Source organism: Gossypium hirsutum, chromosome D07 (assembly GCF_007990345.1).
Source record: "Gossypium hirsutum isolate 1008001.06 chromosome D07, Gossypium_hirsutum_v2.1, whole genome shotgun sequence".
NCBI classification, from domain to species: Eukaryota; Viridiplantae; Streptophyta; class Magnoliopsida; order Malvales; family Malvaceae; genus Gossypium; species Gossypium hirsutum.
This window is the reverse complement of record NC_053443.1, coordinates 16,492,282-16,510,844: the sequence shown is the minus strand read 5'-3', so window position 1 is coordinate 16,510,844 and position 18,563 is coordinate 16,492,282. Positions and strand designations below refer to the sequence as shown.

At 30.7% G+C, this 18,563-nt stretch overlaps 3 protein-coding genes across 10 annotated transcripts; 2 read left to right on the top strand and 1 right to left on the bottom strand.

The window, feature by feature from the left end:
- Positions 1-2,102: 2,102 nt before the first annotated feature.
- Positions 2,103-4,766, bottom strand: LOC107954113 (piezo-type mechanosensitive ion channel homolog). 6 transcript variants are annotated; one of them, XR_001699420.2, is made up of 5 exons: positions 4,302-4,696; positions 2,992-3,124; positions 2,746-2,816; positions 2,504-2,599; positions 2,103-2,387 (listed from the first exon to the last, which is right to left on the bottom strand). XR_001699420.2 is itself a non-coding variant. In XM_041097603.1 (3 exons), exons 1-3 carry the CDS (start codon positions 2,802-2,804, stop codon positions 2,147-2,149), a joined length of 396 nt encoding a protein of 131 aa, XP_040953537.1. In that variant the 5' UTR covers positions 2,805-3,124; the 3' UTR covers positions 2,103-2,146. The 6 variants fall into 6 exon arrangements, 1 of the variants encoding a protein (XP_040953537.1); XR_001699418.2 differs by lacking the exon at positions 2,746-2,816 and having other exon boundaries at positions 4,302-4,766; XR_005916172.1 differs by having other exon boundaries at positions 2,504-2,563; positions 2,746-3,124; positions 4,302-4,721.
- Positions 4,767-7,402: 2,636 nt separating this feature from the next.
- On the top strand, positions 7,403-9,896 carry LOC107954114 (NDR1/HIN1-like protein 2). Of its 3 annotated transcripts, none has more exons than XM_016889587.2 (2): positions 7,403-8,281; positions 9,665-9,896. In XM_016889587.2, the coding sequence occupies exon 1, from the start codon at positions 7,568-7,570 to the stop codon at positions 8,273-8,275; it is 708 nt and encodes a 235-aa protein (XP_016745076.2). In that variant the 5' UTR covers positions 7,403-7,567; the 3' UTR covers positions 8,276-8,281; positions 9,665-9,896. The 3 variants fall into 3 exon arrangements, with proteins under 3 accessions (XP_016745076.2, XP_016745077.2, XP_040953536.1); XM_016889588.2 differs by having other exon boundaries at positions 7,425-8,281; positions 9,496-9,896; XM_041097602.1 differs by lacking the exon at positions 9,665-9,896 and adding an exon at positions 8,521-9,489 and having other exon boundaries at positions 7,425-8,281.
- Positions 9,897-12,773: 2,877 nt separating this feature from the next.
- Positions 12,774-13,857, top strand: LOC107956640 (NDR1/HIN1-like protein 1). The gene has a single exon (XM_016892228.2). The coding sequence runs from the start codon at positions 12,927-12,929 to the stop codon at positions 13,557-13,559; it is 633 nt and encodes a 210-aa protein (XP_016747717.1). The 5' UTR covers positions 12,774-12,926; the 3' UTR covers positions 13,560-13,857.
- The last annotated feature ends 4,706 nt before the right edge of the window (positions 13,858-18,563 follow it).

The window sequence follows — 18,563 nt, the reverse complement described above, 5'->3', positions numbered from 1 at the left end:
AAAAATACTAAAAATATTAAAATAAATATTTTTCGACAAATTAAAAATAAATATATATATGTATATTTAAATAACACTAAGATAGGTAAATTTTAACAAGAAAATGTCTCTAAAATAGTAAAAAAAAATTAACAATAAAAGTTATACAATATTCAAACAATAATAACAAAATGGTACTAACATAATAGTGAAATGGTAGCAAAATAATGAAAAATAACAATAAAATAGCAACAACAAAAAACAACAAGGAAAAGTAACAGTTTTTTTTTTTGCATATTTGGGTCGGGCCAAAAAAGCCTTATCCAATGCCTAACTCATTTTCTAAGCAGGGCCTTTTTTTTCTCAAACCTATTTTTTGGGTCTATATTTTTACTTAAACTCTCCCACTTTCCGAGTGAGTCTTTGGGCTAGGTCGGGTGGCCCGGCCCATAGACAAGTTTACAAAAAATCAACTAAACATATTAGTAATATATAGATAAAATATATGTTCTATTATGAAGTTTGGAAAAATTATATAAAAATTATTATAATAAATAAAATTATTAAAATACATGTTTTATTGGTTGAGGATTTAGCTTATCATTGTCATTTTCATCTTCATCTCCATCTCCACATCAATTTTCATCTTCATCTTCATCTCTAACATTATCTTCATATTGTTATTCTTTGCATCCTAAGTTGCCATCTTATATAATTGATTGTATTAGTAGGTGGTTGTAAAGATGACTCACCTTTGAATAACAGTAATTCTGGTGGTGCTTGTGACATTATTGATAAAGAAATATATGGTGTTGAATAATCCGATTGTGCATAAAATGTTGGAATTGTAGGCAATGGCGGATGAATTAGTATTATTGATGGTAGTGGAGTGTAATATGCTCTTATAGATGGAGGTGGTACGTAGAATATTTCTGGAGAAGGTGTTGATGCATGGTATGATGGTGCATAAATTGGTGCTTGTGTGAAAAACACGGGTTAGTAAATGCACTAGAAAAATAAGAACCATACTGGTTGGAAGGTGCATCCATTGGTATAGCATTCGAGGTTGAAGTTGATGATGATGATGAACTTGTTGCATGTACTCCCAATTGTGGCCTCATGTTGGGTCATGTTGGCCTTCTACGACGAATTTGTCTACTTCTTTCCTCCTTTTGACAATAAATATGGCTTACCATGAAGTCTAAACCATGTCATATAATCTGAAGATGTTGCCAAATCCAGTTTAACAATTGGTTCGAATATAGGTATGAAGTCGTACCTATGTTCCCATAAGTAGATATACTTAGGGCCAGTTCTTCATTGCTTTTGAGAAGTGCTTTTGAGAAGTGTTTTTCAGAAGTGCTTTTGAGAATTTTGAGTGTTTGGCATTGCTGTCAAAAAGTGTTTTTGAAGAATAAAATGCCCATTTTAGACATGAGATTATAAAGTAACAAATATGTATTTAAATAATGTTCAAATTAGTTAATATTATGATATTTTAGCAAAAATATAAAAAAATAACTTATTATAACTTATTGTTAATATTTTAATATATAATATTAATTTTAAATATTTCTAAGTAATTAATATTAATTATTTATAAAATTTAATTAGAATATATAAACTATATTTAAATATTTAAATATAAAAATTAAATATTTGTAATTAGATATTGACACGATTGTATTATTATAAAAATTATTTTTTACTTTTAATTAATTAAACACCTATCAATTTCGTTCCAACTGTCATTGTATTGTAATGTTATAATATTTTTGTTCTACTATATGACAATGCACATTGTTTGTCATATTTTTGTTCCGATTTAATGCACACTACTATTTTAGTGTAATGTTTGCCAATAATTGTTTCAAAATGGTATGAACTTTGGACCAAAAGAAAAAAAAAGTTATATAAACAACAATTCAATAGAAAGCCGACAAAATTAATTGAAGTTGGTTCGATTCGGTTAATTATTTTAACAGAAAAAAGCTCAATTCAACTAACGGTTTAGTTAATTATAGTTCAATTAACAATGGATCGAACTAACTATTTCATCACCCCTTAGATTAAATGTTTGAGAATATAAAACAAAATACTTAGAATTATAAAAGCAAACATAGTTTCAATTGAACAGTTTAACGTGTATTGCATTTCATTTAAAGGTTCAGCTAAAATCTTTAAACAAAATCAGACCTATAGTAATAAAACTAGTACATACCATGATGTAAAAAAGTACAAGAGAAACAGAAGAGCAAATTTCAGTCCACTCAGATGTTGAACATATTTTGAATAGACCAACAAAATCAGCTATCCACTGTAACATACTTGAGAACTCTATAGGGAGTTGATACACATAAAGCATGAAAATGCTGAAGCCTGCATAAAACTGGAGAGCCTTCCACAACCTTGACAAAAAAGAAATAGAACATAAGCTACTAAAAACATTAACCAATGATAAAATCAAATTCATTGACAAAGAAAATGAAATAGAACAATGTACAAAGAGTCAAGAAGCAATCACCTGAATAGTCCTAGAAAATTGCTAGTCAAAGACCAATCCACTAGCATTAATACTAGAAAACTGCTAGTCAAACAGGAAGCAACTTTAAGATGGAACCTTTCATGAAATAAACACTGGGTTAAGAATCTGAGCAAGCATTAATACTTTGGGTTAAGAATCGTCAACAGCAAGCAGCAGCTATATCCATTTTCTAAAACAAGGAACTCAAACATAAATATGGTTTGAGTTACACATGATATCACCTTTCAAAGTTCAAGCCATGCTTTCCAATCTCTTTGTCCCACTTAACAGAATTAATCATACTTTTTTCCTACTAAAAGTAAAAAAAAAAATCCAAAAAATACAACAGTTGCAACTTAGGAGTGAACAGTTCTTTTATATGTTAACTTAGGAGTAATAATCACTTGTAACTTGACACAGTGGCTACTTAGCTGACACCAAAGAGAGCAATTATATACATATAATTACTTATTAAAAGAGGGAAACACCTGTATGTTTTTCATTACTACTAAAAGCCAACAGCCTGCATCTATTTGCTCAGCGCAGAGCCTCACACTCTCCACCAAATGTCACATAATTCACCAACATCAAATGCTAGCATCTGAGAATATCATATTCTACCTGGGAACAAATTTACAAACAGAAGGCTGTGAGCCAAGTGCCGTAGAGAGAAGAATGGCTCTTGATTAAATGTTTTAAGTATAAATCAAGCTTTAGCAGAGAAAAGCCAAAACTTATGTTAAAAAATGGAACAGGAATATACCCCAATGGGCACTTACTGGCATTAGATTCTTTTACCAAAACAAAGAAATATACCATGTTTAGCTATTCACAAGTTCTCCAACTAAGTTCCCAACATTAAACAAGTTCATCTATTCTCAAATCCAAGCAATCACGTTGATCAAATCAATTGTTATATTAGATAAGAATTAATTCCAAAAGCATCTTACTAACTACTTCCAAACCACAAAGTAAAAACACCAAAAATGGAAAGAACCAATCAGGTTTTCATTACGTAAATATCATTATTAATAAATAAAACTCTTTGCTTCTTCTTGATTTTTCTCTCGATTCTCGAATGCAAAGAATGCAACAAGCAGAACCAATTCCATAATTTACTAAAAGAAGAAAAGGGACTTCAGCCTTTAATATAATCAAACAGATCTAAGAACAATTACATAAACTGAGCAAAGTTGGAATCTGCACATTCAATCTATTTGACTTTTCTAAGAAGAAAGGCCTTGCTGGTTATCAATTTGAAAGTACTTCACAGCATTTTCAAATCAAACCTTCCCCTTTAGCTTGGATACGAATCTGATTCATTGCAAAATCCAACCGTTGAATGTGATTTTATGATCATTTATATAATTAATTTTCAGTATCAAAATATCAACAACAGATTGGAGAGCTTGAATTCCAGTAATTAGTAATGTTTCTTATCGTAAAGCTAAACCCTAGAAACAATTAAAAAGAACATCATCAAAACTTTTAAATACAAAAGATACAGAAAATTCACCAACGATATGGAATTTGGATACGAATTTTGATTTAGTCTATATTTCTTCTATTTTTATCAATTAAAATAGTTTGGAATAATTACAAAGCGGTAAAGCAAAAGAGGCAGAGCAAAGCAGCAGTAGAGGAACAAAGCAGTAAAAGCAAAACAGGCACAAAAGCCAGAATTTTCCCTCTTTTTTTTCTGTTGGAAGAGTTACTTACCTGCGGAAGAGAAACTAAAAAGCAACTAAAAACAAAGCATAATTAATAATTAAAGAGAAGAAGAAGAAAACAAACTTACCTGCGGAAGAGGAACAAAGAACAGAAAAGAGCTTTCACAGTGAAAATGTGAAAAAAAAATGGGTATAGAGCTTTCACAGCAGAGGAAAGAACGTTTTTTCAAGGGGGAGAAATAGGTTAATTTGGTCTTTTATTAGCCAAAAGCACTTCCAGCGTTTTAGATGGTGAAATTTTTAGCTTCTCCATCTAGAGAGAAGCACTTTTTTGATGGAGAAATTTTAAGAGAAAAAGGAGGCTGTTCTTTGCTCCTTTTAAGAGAAAAGCACTTTTGGGTGAAAAAGTGATTCTCAAACAGGATAAAGACCGGGCCCTTAGCATGGAATTTAGGCCAATTTTCATCGATTCTCCTCTGCAAGTTAATCTTGTGAAGTTCATCAAGGTTTTAGGGTGAGGGCGAAATATTTTGCACAAACCTAAATTGGTGCATCACTCGATCACATCCATGCATCTCAATTGTTGCAAAAACTATCGATGGCACTTTAACGTGCCAAATATTGCGATTTGTCAAAAATTGACTGAGATACATTCTTGAATTCTAATATTAGAGTATTGCATCTATTCAAACTGTAATATTAGTTATAATTTTTATTACATACCTAACATTAAATTTCAAATCCTTACATAATTATTATGTAATTGAAATTTTCAAAAACTAACATTAACTTTTGAATTTTGATCTAACAATAACTGGATATCTTCAAGTTCGTTCGGTATACCCACATGACTCAAGTAATTTCCACCTGTTCAAATAGTATGTTATTCCAAAAATATAATAATAATAATAAATAATAATATGGTAACTATATTATTAAATGAATCTTACCTTACTATGAGTGTGAATTGATAAGAAAATATTACTCGGGACGTAAAAATGGTAAAGCGATACTATGCTTATGACTGAAGGAGTACATAACCATTGATTTTGATTTTTTATACTTCAATTCCAGACACATCTCTCGATACAATGTAGTTAAGATAGCTGATCCCCAACTGAATTGTTCAGCTTCTTTTAGGTCGATTAGTTGTAGAAGCCACTTTAAATATCGTACCAGATTTTAAGATTTATCTAGCATTAAAAAACCTCAATCAACCTCAATATGCATGCTTGAGGGCACTACTGTCTTTTAACTACACTAGAATAGTTGTCGAGATGTGAGAAATTATCTTCTATCCATTTCATATCTATCCGGTTACCACAAAACTTGTTCAACACATTGCCTAATAGTTGGTGGCAAATTGCGCTCCAATCACCAACGCGCGCTACTCCGAAATGACTGACCTATTAACTAGTAGACCGAATTGTAATGTCACATCCTCGAAAGTAATTGTACACTCGCCGAACGAAAGATAGAATATGTATGTCTCGGATCTCCATCTTTCTAGCAAAGCACTAATAAGTGAGGCTCCAATTTAGTCCCACCGAGCATACGAGACGTGTATCAATAACACACGGTGCTCTTGCACTTAAATTGTGTATATATGTTTCAATAGTCCGATCTTCATCCTGATTATATAAACATAAAAAATAAAAAAACTAATAATAGTAACAAATTAAATAATGATATTAATTAAGATAAAAATATAATAATATTTTCTTACCATTTATAATTGGACATCAGAAATGTGTTTGTGATCCAAACAAATTAGAGGCATTATCATTTTTTAAATATTTAAAATGATGAAAATTGAATAAAAAATTAAGAGAAGAAGAAGTTGAGAGAAATTTGAGTAAAAGAGTCGAGAGAATAGATGAATAGGATTGAATGAAAAATTTTGAAAGTGTAAAGGGATATAGGAAAAAATTTTACCATTGGATTTTTATAGTCGTTGAGTAAAAACGTCTTTGATTTTCTAACCATTGTCGATCCAACGGTTAATATATATATTTATTTTAAATAAATCAATTGCATGGTGCGCTTTTGCCTTGTGGTACTCGAGTCTCTCAAAAACGGCCTATTTTCCTAAATTTGATAAAAATAGCCTATAATCTTGAATATTTTTTAAAATTGAAATATTTCCCTAATTTTCCCTTAACATATAATATCTATTTATTTATGTAATTAATGCAAAATAATATTGTTTAAAATAATAATTAATTAACTTAATTAAGTCTAATAGTAATTAAACGATAATTAAGATGCTTAGAAATTTATTCAATAATAACTCTATTTTACACAAATAAAATTAGCACAACTTTTTAAAAATAAAATTAGCACAACTTCTATTTAAAAGTAGTACACCAATTTTTAACAAATAATTGTAAATTAAATTATAATTACTTTTAAATGTGTATTTCTCACAACTTTAGTTTTTAATAAATTATTATTTTAAATGTACAATCATCACAATTTATATTTTATTTAAAAATTTTTATTTTTAAATGTGAATTTAGTAATATGTTAAAAAATAAAAGTATTTTTATCCGTTCAAAAGATTTTCCAAATTTATGCATTTATATATAGTAATTTTTAATATCACGTGTGTTATATGTGTTTTTACACATTTAATATTTAGTTGGCTTTTTTAAATATTGTTTTTTTAATTAGAGAAGTTAACGTAAAATAATATTCATTGTTTGAATTATTGAAGATGATTAAAATATATTAACTTATCCATTCAAATATTATAATAGAAAATTTTAAATAATAAATAAAACGATTTTAACATATTCAGCAAATGATTATTAAACTTAAAATTCTATTCAAACTTTTCAAACTAATAATTTTAATTTTTTTAAATTAATAATTCTAAATTAAATATTATAAATATTTTTAAATATAAATTTAATAATACAATGAAAAATAATGGATATTTTTATTAATTCAAATGTTTTTTCAAATTCGAACTTTTATCTACTAAATAAATTAATTATTTTTAAATGTATAGCTGTCACAATTTTTAATTTATTTCAACTTTTTAAAATTAACAATTCTAAATTAAATATGATAATTATTTATAAATATGAATTTAATAATATAATAAAAAATAAAAGATATTCTCAACTGTTTTTTTAAACTCATATTTTTATATAGATTATAAATTATATTATATATTTCTAGAATCTAGATAGATATGTATTTTTGGTACATAAAAATATGTGTTATACTATAAATTTAATTCTTGAACATTAAATTTACAAATTTCTGTTAACTGGTGACAGCAAGGAGTATTATTTGCCGCCCCAATATCTCTTCGATTCCTATTCCACTGTTTGCAAGCAAAGCAAAGCAAAAGTAAATTCCTTTTGGAAAGAAAAAAAACTAGAAAATGCAGGACTCTTCCAGACCGGTAACTGGTTACCCGGTTCATAACGTTAACGGCTGCGGTCCGCCACCCCCCGCCACCTCCACTACCGCCTACCCTTACGTTAACCCCAGCCCATACCCTTACTACCCAGCGCCCCCACCTCAAAATCCTCGCCCCACCTTCTTCCGCCGCCTCTTCGTCGCCTTCGCCTTACTCTTAATCATCTTCGGCACCATCCTTCTCATCTTCTGGCTCGTCCTCCGCCCTCACCTCCCCGATTTCTCCATCCAATCCATCTCCCTTTCCAACTTCAACGCTTCCAACCAGCGCGTGAACGGCACGTGGAATGCCCAGTTCCAGGTCTCCAACCCCAACAAGAAGCTCTCCATCTACTACGGAGACATCGTTTCGTCGGTTTTCCACAAGGACGACTTCTTGACTGAGACAAAGATCGGGCAGTTCGTGCAGGGCACGCGCGAGGTGAACTCGGTGGAGGCAAGTTATTCGGTGGTGGATTCTTTCGTGGAAGGAAAGGTTGTCGACGCGATGAATGGGGAGAGGAGCCGTGGCGAGCTCAAGTTCAATATAAAGGTGGTCGCCGACGTTGCGTTTCGATACGGGGGGTGGAGAGGACGGCGTAGGATACTTAGGGTTTGGTGTGACGACGTGGCGCTTACTGGTTCCTCCGGAAAGATGACCGGCGGTTCCAAAAAATGCAGTGTTGATTGATTTACTGTGAGTATTCAGTTTAATTTCTCTCCTTATCATGGCTAACTTAGGGAATTTCCAGGATTTAAAATGATAAAATAGTTTCAATGAGAACGTTTTTTTAGCCTTTATGTATTAATCTATTGAATAATAGGTTGTTGGATGTCTAGTTTAATGGTTCCTGGTTAATTATTTTATTCACTTCCTATTCCTTCTTTATTCTCCTTTGAAATCAGTTTTGACTCTGAAGTTTCTTTGTTGTGAAGCTAAAATTCATCTTCATTTCAACTTCAATGAAAATGATTGCAGCCGTGACATAATGTTGCTGTGTAAGGTTTTTCAATGTATTCGGAATTGATTTAAGTTTTATGCTGCTAAAGCACAGTGATTTGATGTTTGAACCTTCAGCTATGGTTATGGTTTGAGAAGGGCAAAATTTGATCCAAAATACAATCGAACTGGTTGTTGTACTAACTAATTATAATGACACTACTGGTATAATATTGCCATAAAAGAGTGGATGGCTCTCTGCTGACTTTGTTCCGAACATGAAAGTAAATATTTGCTTTCGCAGTTGGCAGAAGTTTGTACTTCGTATAAGGGATAATGTTGGTGGTGGAAGGATGGCCAACTTGATCATACCCGTAACCTGATAGATCTTTTTAAACAGTTTTATGCTGAGATTTGGCTATGGAACTACTTTTTTGGGGGAAATTTTTGGATTAATGGGAAGGGAGAGGATTTCAATGTGAGTCCTTTTGTATACAGTGGGGAGCAGTGCACTATGTTAATTAGCTGTCACAGATTTATGTTGATTTGTTTAATCCTTGTTTTTGGCCTATTCGTGGAACTGGGTTACTAACTAGTAATTTTATTTTCTGATGTTCAAGTTTGTGAATTGGTAGATTCAAAGCTCCTCTTTCTCTGTTTTGTTAATGGACTGGAAACTGAATTTTGGTACCTAGTTGCTAATCTTTTACAGAGAAATAAATCTTCCCTTATAATTAATGTTAGAAACAGATTATACATCTGTGCTTTCCATTTCTCGATTTTAGTTGTGCTGTCTTACTCTGTTTTCACTGCTTGATAGTCCTCCTTACCATCTTTTGGGAGAGTCAATCTTTTAGCTTTTTCCTTTCATGATCATATTCTTGTCCTCATCTCTGAGTAGGTGATATTCGTTTTTTCACTCTTTGGTCACTTGTGTTATATATGTTGATTCTAGTTTTTCTTGGTGACAGACATGGAATGTAAATCAAATTTCACTCGTAATTTGGTTCATGAAACTTGAGATGCGAGGGAGTGATGATGAACGTGCTGTCATCTTTATCTGGAATGGCATATGCCATTCTTTGTCATGCACCAAAACTCATCCAGCTTTGATTTTGGTTTGTATTTTGGATTTTTCAGGAGCAGATGAATGGCATTCATGGTTAAAAGGGGAAGAATAGAGAAGAAAAGAGGCAAGGAAAGAATGAATAGGCTACAAATGGGAGGAATTGTTTGAGTAGTTTCGAGGGATGTTAACCTGCCCCCAACAATCTCTATTTATCTTTCATCCTGTGTTAAATATGAATGTAAATTTGATGGTTCTCTTTTAGGTGTTCTATTTATATATAAATATAATTATAGTTTCGGCCAAGAAGTGATATTTATTTGAGTCTAGAGTGAATAAATTGCTAATTTTCGATTTATTAATAAATCTAGTTCTCAAAAATATAGAGGTTTATTAAATTAATTCCTAGAGCATGCAAGCTACTTTTTTTATGTATTTTTTTCAAGCATAGTAATTCAACATATATCTTGTCTGATGAAAGATAAATTAGAGATCATATAATCTTATTATTTTAAATTTGACTGAAGTTCATGATAATCAATTTATCATACGTGTGATAAATATATATATCTCAAATTTTGGTTAAATCTTTTTCTTTCACCGCACCAACAATTAACCATTTTTAAAATTAAGACAATCGTTGATATTGGTACAAGAGGTGCCAAATACGTGGGTTCAGATCATGTTTTCAGATTTAGACTATTTTGGACTTACGTATATTAGGTTTAGATCATTTCGGGCTAGAACTTTTTCGGATATAGTATTTTTTAGCTTGGTTCTTTTAAGATTACTCTTTTGTATTTAAATTTTTCAAGCTCAAATCAGATTCAACTTGATTCAGGTTGAGCGGGCTTAGTGGATTTAAATAATTTTAGTGTTTTATAAGTTATAAATATTTTTTTTTAATTTTTGACGTAATAACTAATTTTACTTTTACATAATGATAATACAATGCAAACTTATTGTTACAATTTGCATAATTATATTATATTATATTACATTATATAAACTTTATAAAATATTATAAACATTGTAATCATGAATTTGCTTTACATTTTATACCATATTAATTTAACTGAATTTAGCTAAAATTTTTAATAAATAATATAAATCAATATATAATATAATATAATTAATAATTATACATATATATGTATTTTCTATTATTATATTATGGAATACCATATCATAGATTATAATTTAATATACAAGTAGTTGTTCAAATTGACAGAATATGTAAACATCGAAAACTAAATTTGTCATTATACCAATCAAAATTATGTACTATTGACGAAATGCATTAACGTCATGATTATTTATCCTTATTTGCTCACTTTTGAAATTAATAAGGATTAAATTACTCTGATTTTTTAAAAGGACCAATTTGCTCAATATCAAAATTGAAAGGGACCAAAAATGTATTTTTACATTACATATCATAATCTTTATAATATCAAAGCTTAATTATGCTTTAAATTTTATAATATAATATTTAATAAGTTCATTTTTTAAGATTAATTACAATTGTAAAAATTCACATAACTTATTAATTAAGTAAAATGTTATATATTTTTATAAGTACCATTATCTTTATAGTAGCTAATTAAATTTATATTGAAATTATTATTTTCAAAAATTAACTTACAATTACATTATCAATTATATATTTTAAATATTATTACATCAATTTAATTAATTAAATTGTATTATAAAATATTATAATATTCATATTTTATATCATTCAATTAGATTTTTCTAAAAAAAGCGATTACATATTTATTTTCTAATTGATAATATGTTTTTTTGTTATATTTATTTATATTTTGAATTTAAATTTAAATTTTCATATTAATGCAATGTAATTAATATTATGTTGATATTTTTAAAAATTATTAAATTAATTTATTATGATTTGATTTGATAATATCATGCATAACACAATATGTGTCATTAAAAATAATATATTTAACCAATAAGTGTTGGGTGCAATTGATTGAATCTTAACTCAATTAGCACTGTTGTTATTACAACGATAAGAAGAACGTGGATTCGAACACATTCAAGTGTCACAGGGCTAGATGTTTAGTCTGGCAAATCACGTGGCTTTAAGTGATTTTTTGGGTTCAAATCCTGCCTAAGTCAACCTACTCTCGAAAAATGAAAATTCTTACAAAAATTCTCAAAAGTATTGAAGCAAAGCGAAAACAAACTTGAAAGACAAAAAAAATTACGAACGAACAAAAAACCACAGAAAAGTAGTGCACACCAAGTGTTTGAGTAAATGCTTTCAATAGTATTAAATTACTATGAAAGATTACAATTGAGTGAATGCAAATGAGGGAGAATACTTCTATTTATAGTCGAACTCCTCCAAAACCAACGGTACAGATTGAGTTACATCGACGGTCAAGATTTGTGCCTATTTACAAGATGAGAGTCCTAAGGGATTTAAACTTTATACATTCTTTATCCCTTAGAATTTACATTAATTATTCAGGTAACTCTAGTTTTATTGAAGTGTTTCACTAGGTTACCAAGGCTTCAAGTAGATGACTTTTTTTTGGAATCCATAAATTAGGCCAATTCACGTGAGTCAAATGGGCTCCATTTAATAAGTTGATTTTTATATGACATTTTATGCGCAATGATCACGAGTTTTGATCTCCGGCCCGTGAATTTAAAAATTAAAGAAATATTAGGAGTAGCAATTAACCTTGTATAACAAGAACAAGTCATAACTATTTGGTGCAACAGTGAAGTATATATTATTGTGGAAAGGGAAATTAGCATTAACTTTTACAATCATTTTATTGATTTTGAGAAAAGAAAAAGCAGAAGTAATATTGCTATAATTACCTCTATATATCTGTACAGGTCAACTTTTGCATTGGATCCCAAAATAGGTTTGACTGACTCATTATTAATTAGGTCTTTCTATATTTATTTTACTGATCCCCTTAAATTTTATATAATCAACCAAATAACAGTTAAGAATGATGGCATCTGGCTATTTATTTTATTAATCTCCTTCAATTTTAAACAATCAACTAAGAAATATGATTAATACTTTAAAGGGGTTAAAATTAATTTTAAAATTTTTAAAAGATGTGATATTATTTTGTAGAATTATAAATTATGCTTCAAATTGAATATTTCGCATACCAACAAATAAAGAAATTTAGATTGAATGCTTGATTCATTTTCACCTAATTAACGTTACTAGTTAATACACATCTGAGAACTCTTTATATGTGGCATCTTAGTTGTTATCCGTGTTGCTAAATCTCCAACTCCAAAAGCTTTCAATCTTTGCCATCTCCACCGCCACCTGAAATCATGACAGAAGAATACTGCCCCCACCACCAGGACGGGAACCAACTAGTGAAGCGCATAGCGATAGCCATTGTCGGGTTATTGATAGTTTGCGCCATAGTAGTCCTCCTGGTATGGGCAATTCTCCACCCTTCCAAGCCCAGATTCCTCCTCCAAGACGTCACCATCTACGCTTTCAACCTTAGTACTGCCCCTCACTTGCTCACTTCCAACCTCCAAATCACTTTAGCTGCAAGGAACCCAAATAGCAGGATCGGCATTTCCTACCGCAAACTCGATATCTTCGCATCCTATCGTAACCAGCAGATAACTTTACCCACACTCCTACCCACAACCTACCAGGGCCATCGAGACTTCACCATTTGGTCCCCATTCTTGTACGGTAATGATGTGCCGGTGGCTCCATTTCTTCAGGCTGGGTTGAGCGCTGACATGAATGGTGGGTTGGTGATGCTCGACATCAAGGTTTTCGGCCATGTAAAATGGAAAGTTGGGTCCTGGATTTCGCGTCGCTATCAAATTAACGTCCACTGTCCTGCTTATATTTCGTTTAGTGATCGAATAAAGGGCTTCCAAGTTGGTTCTGCTATGAAGTATCAACTTCTCCAAACTTGCAGAGTTGATATTTCTCTTTAACAGATCCTTCTTTATTCCCTTTCTTGTCAGGACTTGACCCAACCTACTAGGCCACATTGTGGATATAATCCCAAATTGTTCTTTTCTGAACACTTACGAATCACTCAAGTTTTTGTCACCTTCTCTTTATATTTGAGAATTAATGCAGGTTGAAATCTAGAAAGACCTAATTTCGAATTATGCACCCACAACAAGCCTCAGCAAACCGAGTCAGGTCATGATACATTATTGTGAAATTCTAGAGTTGTATGCATGTCGTTGGAAACTGCAATGCAAAAGCTTCAGCAACTTTCTTCAATCCAGTGAATCATTACGACTGTTTTTGTTTTGTTTTTTTCTTTCATTGAAAATGGGGTTAGTTTAATGTGTAATAGCACAAATTTTGGATCCTGTTCCATGGTAGCAGGACATTGAGTCATTCGAGTCACGTTCTCTAACCTTGAATTAAACAGTAAACATTAGGTAAATCAAGATAACGGGACTATACAAAACTGACAATTTCAATGACTTTCATTAAGATACAAATATAAGGTCAAATTATGCTATATTAGACCCTGTATTTTATATAAGTTGCGGATTTAATACTTGTACTTTAATTTGGTTATTTCTAGTCCCTGCACTTTTAGAATTTGAAAATTTCAGTTCTAACCAAATCATAACTAATTAAATTCATTAAATTATATTATTTTTAAAGTTTGATGTGTCAAACATATTATCTATATTTGTTTGTTATCTTTACATATTATTTACAAAAAATCAGTTAATATATTTAATGATTGTTATTTGCATTAAGACTAGAATTTTGAAATTCAAAAAATATAGCCATTAACAATAATCCAATGGACTAAATTTATAACTTTAAGCATAATACATGACTAATAACATAATTTAACCAAACAAATTTAATTGTTACCATTGAGTCTAAGACTAAAATTTCAAAATTCGAAAATTACAAGAACTAAAAGTATCAAATTAAAGTATAGGTACTAAATTCATAATTTACATAAAGTACAAGGTCTAATATCAAAATTTGACCTAAATATAAGTCAATTAAGAAACTTAGAAATGTTTCACTACTGTTTTTCTTGCTGAAGACTTTTGTCAATACATGTTAGGTGCTATTAATATAGCTCATGGCTTCGGATTTCATTTTGGTGGCAAGATCTATGACTTGAGAGATGCTGATTCTAGAAAAGAAGGGTGATCACGTTCACCTCTCACCTTCCAACATATCTTTGGAAATTTAATGGGGTTTGACATCTACACTAGTTTGGTTCTTTCTCACAACTAACTTCATTTAATATATTTAATATACCAAAAAAATATTTGGTACACTCTCACCAATGTTTAGACTCCACAAGTAAAATAGGAGGTTGACAAGTATCCTATAAGATTATAGTACAATATTAAAAAAGAGAGGAGGGACTCGTGATAATTTTTTAAGACTGCTTGTGAAATAAAAAAATACATTGTTAGTGTACCGAATACAACACTTAATATATATATAATTAACTAATAAAATGGTGGTATGTTAGTGAAAAAAATTAACATGCAATAAACCTAAATATTAAAATTACATATCAACTTTGTTTTATTATGTAATGTTATATGTGAATTTTAATTTTATTTTATTGTGTATATAATATTTTATTTTGATGCATTTTTCAAAAATAACCAATAATGCTATTAATGTGTAATACATAAATAATTATAGTTATCAATGTGAAAATAAGTAGAATTATTTGTTTTTTTTCTAATGTATACAATTGAATTAAAATCAAAGTTCATATATCAAATTGTACATCAAATCAAAGTTTATATATAATTTTGAAATTCATCTCATATATAGTACCTATTATCATATCTTTATTTCTGGACCATAACTCTTTTTTTATAACTGGGGGTGGGGAATGGGGTTGCATGGGATTGAACAATTAAAGTACCATGGAGGTTCCTATACAAGGAGTTAGATTACATTTTTCCCTCTTGATACGTCATAATTTGATATGTAAAATTAGGCTCTCTCGAATACTTGACGAGTTTATTCTCTAGCAATTTACGAGCCTTTTTAATACTTCTTATTGATTTTTAGTTTATTCTCTAGCAATTTATGAGCCTTTTTAATACTTCTTATTGATTTTTAGTTTTTAAAGTTAATGATAGCTTTTCTTACGATTTACTCCTTTTGAAACCCAAATTGACAAAACCGTCATTGGGAGTCTAATGGTTGATTTGAGTTTGTGTAGGAAGATGACTAAGGCCAAACCTTGAGGAGAACATCAACCGTTGTATGTGTTGCGACACTGACCCTATATCTCCTCAAGGAATCAAATTTCAACGAAAAATCAACTTGGAGCAATCTGCCATGGAAGTCGCGACATTAGGAATGTCGAGACATTGTCTCGACTACAAGCCTTCAAGGTCGCGATTCCAAGCTGATGGTTGAAGTGAAAGAACCTAGTGCCACTGTCAATGATGTCGAGACACTAGCTAGGCTGTGTCGTGACATCAAAAACCCCAAAGCCAAGATTGTGCCTACCGTCAAGGATGTCGTGACACTAAAGTCTAATGGGGTGTAAAAAACTACAAAGGTAATTTTGTATCCAACATCAACACAAGTCACTTCATTCTCTCCAAGGGCATTTTTGTCAAACATTAGAGTTATAGAATTTGTAGTATTAAAGGCAACTTGATGCCAAAAAAAAAAAGAGGAGGCTCTTTATCATCTTTTTTATTCTTTTCAACATTTTTAGTTTTCTAGGTTTTCCTCTTTTAGGTTAGTAGTTAATGGTTGTTAGTTTCTACTTTATTTTTACTGTAGCTTTAGTTTTCTTGGAAGTAGATACAAAACTTTCTCTTGTTATTTTGAGTTCTCTTTGAATCATTCAATAGACTTTCATCTTGTTAGCTTTCAAAAGTGAAAAAATATCATCTTTGGTTGTGTTTCATCATCCTTTTTCTTATCATCATCTTCAACAAGGACTCCTTCAAGAGTCACTAAGAACCTCTAAACCTTGTCTTTTTATGGTTATTTGATGAATCATCTGAGTATGAATTTGGTTGATATTTGTATTTTTGTGATGAATAGGCACTAAGTTTTATGGTGACTGGTTGATTGAAATGCTGCATGGTTAATTTTTGGGTCAGGGACTAAATCGTAAAAATTAGACTAAATTGAATAGACTTCAAAACCTAGAATTGATGCCTCTAGGTGAACATTTAGATAGGTGAGGCCGAGAGGAGATCCTATCGCTAACCAATTTGATTGTCCCGATTTAGTTTAGTGAGGTCGAAAGATAAAACGGACTAAATCGTCTAATTGGGTAAAATGACGACCGAGAGGTAAAATTAGACCAATTAGGAGTTTGAGAAATTTAGATCCCTAATCTAAGAATTAATTCACAACACGGGTATCAATCGACCACTTGATCTCATTGAATTGATAGTTGTGTACTTTTGACTATTATTCAATTTAGTCATCCTAAGTGTAATTTAGTGTAATTAACCTTGAATGATTAGTTGTCGTAATATAGTACTTAGAGATTAGCTAGCTAGACTTCTTAATTGCATGCTTGATCAATGTCATTCGCCTTATCACCAGATCTCTGTTGGGTTCAATCCTTATAATGCTCGAAGTGTTCCACTATAATATTTAAAAATATTACAACTGATCTGTCACACTTGCAGTCAAACCACTTTTAAATTATTACATTTTGTGTTAATTCTCGACTCGTGGCGCAGTCACCTCTCTACTCATAAAATGGGAAAAATTAGCCCATGTACATTAGTTCAAATAACACATTAGTCTTTTTTTATTAAAATTTTCATCCATTTGTATTGTAAAAAACTTACATGGCTAACAGAATAATCAGACAATGATTTGTGGCATGCCACGTGTACATCATGCTGACATACATGAACTAGTTTTTAATAGTAGAAATGGATAAAATTTTTAACAGAAAGATCAGTTTGCTCTTTGATTTAACATAAATGGACTAATTTACCCATTTTATGAGTAAAGGGGCAAAATATAATCCAACTCTTAGTATAGGGATCTCCATGACACTTTTACCAAATTGAACCCAAGCTCTCACACCTACACTATAATACTATTGATTTACAAACAAATGTGAGTTATTTGATTCTTATAGTTCCATATATTTATATTTTACTATAAAATTTAATTTCCAAATTCACATGATTGCTTTATTAGCAAATAAGATTTCTTAATTTAAAGACACATAAGATGTGCCATTCAATTTTATGAGAAGGTTATGTTAGCTTTGATTTTCAATTGTTTTGATATAACAAATTTAATTATAAGATCCTTTAATCAAATTTGTATAAATTATTTCACTCTTATTGAAATATATTTTCAACTGTTACAAACTCAAAAAATAAAGTTTTTAAATGACTTAAACTTTCTACAAAAGTTTTGAGAACCCCCAAGTCTTTTAAAATGTTTCTAAGCCACATTTTTTAAAGTTCCCATTCTTGTCTCAAGACAAACCAACATCAAAGCTAAAAATACTTTAAAGAAGCCTTGTCTCGAGGAAAAAGTCACTTTGTCTTGAGACCAGCCAACACCAAACCTAAGGTAAGCTATAGGGGAACCCTATCTAGAGACAAAAGGCCTTTTGCTTGAGATAACCAAACATTGAAGTTAAGGTTTGCTTCAGGGGAGCCTTGTCTCAAGACAATTTTCCATGTGTCTCGAGACAAGCCATTTGTGTCTCAAAGCTTCTAGCTTTAACAGTCATATTTTTGTTTTTCCTGTCTCGAGGCAAGAGGTCCGTGTCTTGAGACGCACTACTACATGTTGCATTAAATGTGCGAAATAAATGCTCCCAAAGGCTAGAAAGTCCTTCCAACGGCTCCAAACGTCCATAATTCAATGAGACTGTATAAATATCATTCAAGAACACTCACATGAAGATAAGAAACAAGTGCATAAATACCAAGAGCTTAATTCCAATCATTTCTCATATTCTCTTGTACACACTT

Excerpts from the sequence above, each read along its gene's own strand:
- LOC107954113 (XM_041097603.1), bottom strand. The coding sequence starts at position 2,804 with ATGATTAATTCTGTTAAGTGGGACAAAGAGATTGGAAAGCATGGCTTG. Across the intron at positions 2,600-2,745 it reads CATGGCTTGAACTTTGAAAG|GTTCCATCTTAAAGTTGCTT; the intron begins GTGATATCATGT and ends ATTTCATGAAAG. Across the intron at positions 2,388-2,503 it reads AATTTTCTAGGACTATTCAG|GTTGTGGAAGGCTCTCCAGT; the intron begins GTGATTGCTTCT and ends TTTTTTGTCAAG.
- LOC107954114 (XM_016889587.2), top strand. The coding sequence starts at position 7,568 with ATGCAGGACTCTTCCAGACCGGTAACTGGTTACCCGGTTCATAACGTT.
- LOC107956640 (XM_016892228.2), top strand. The coding sequence starts at position 12,927 with ATGACAGAAGAATACTGCCCCCACCACCAGGACGGGAACCAACTAGTG.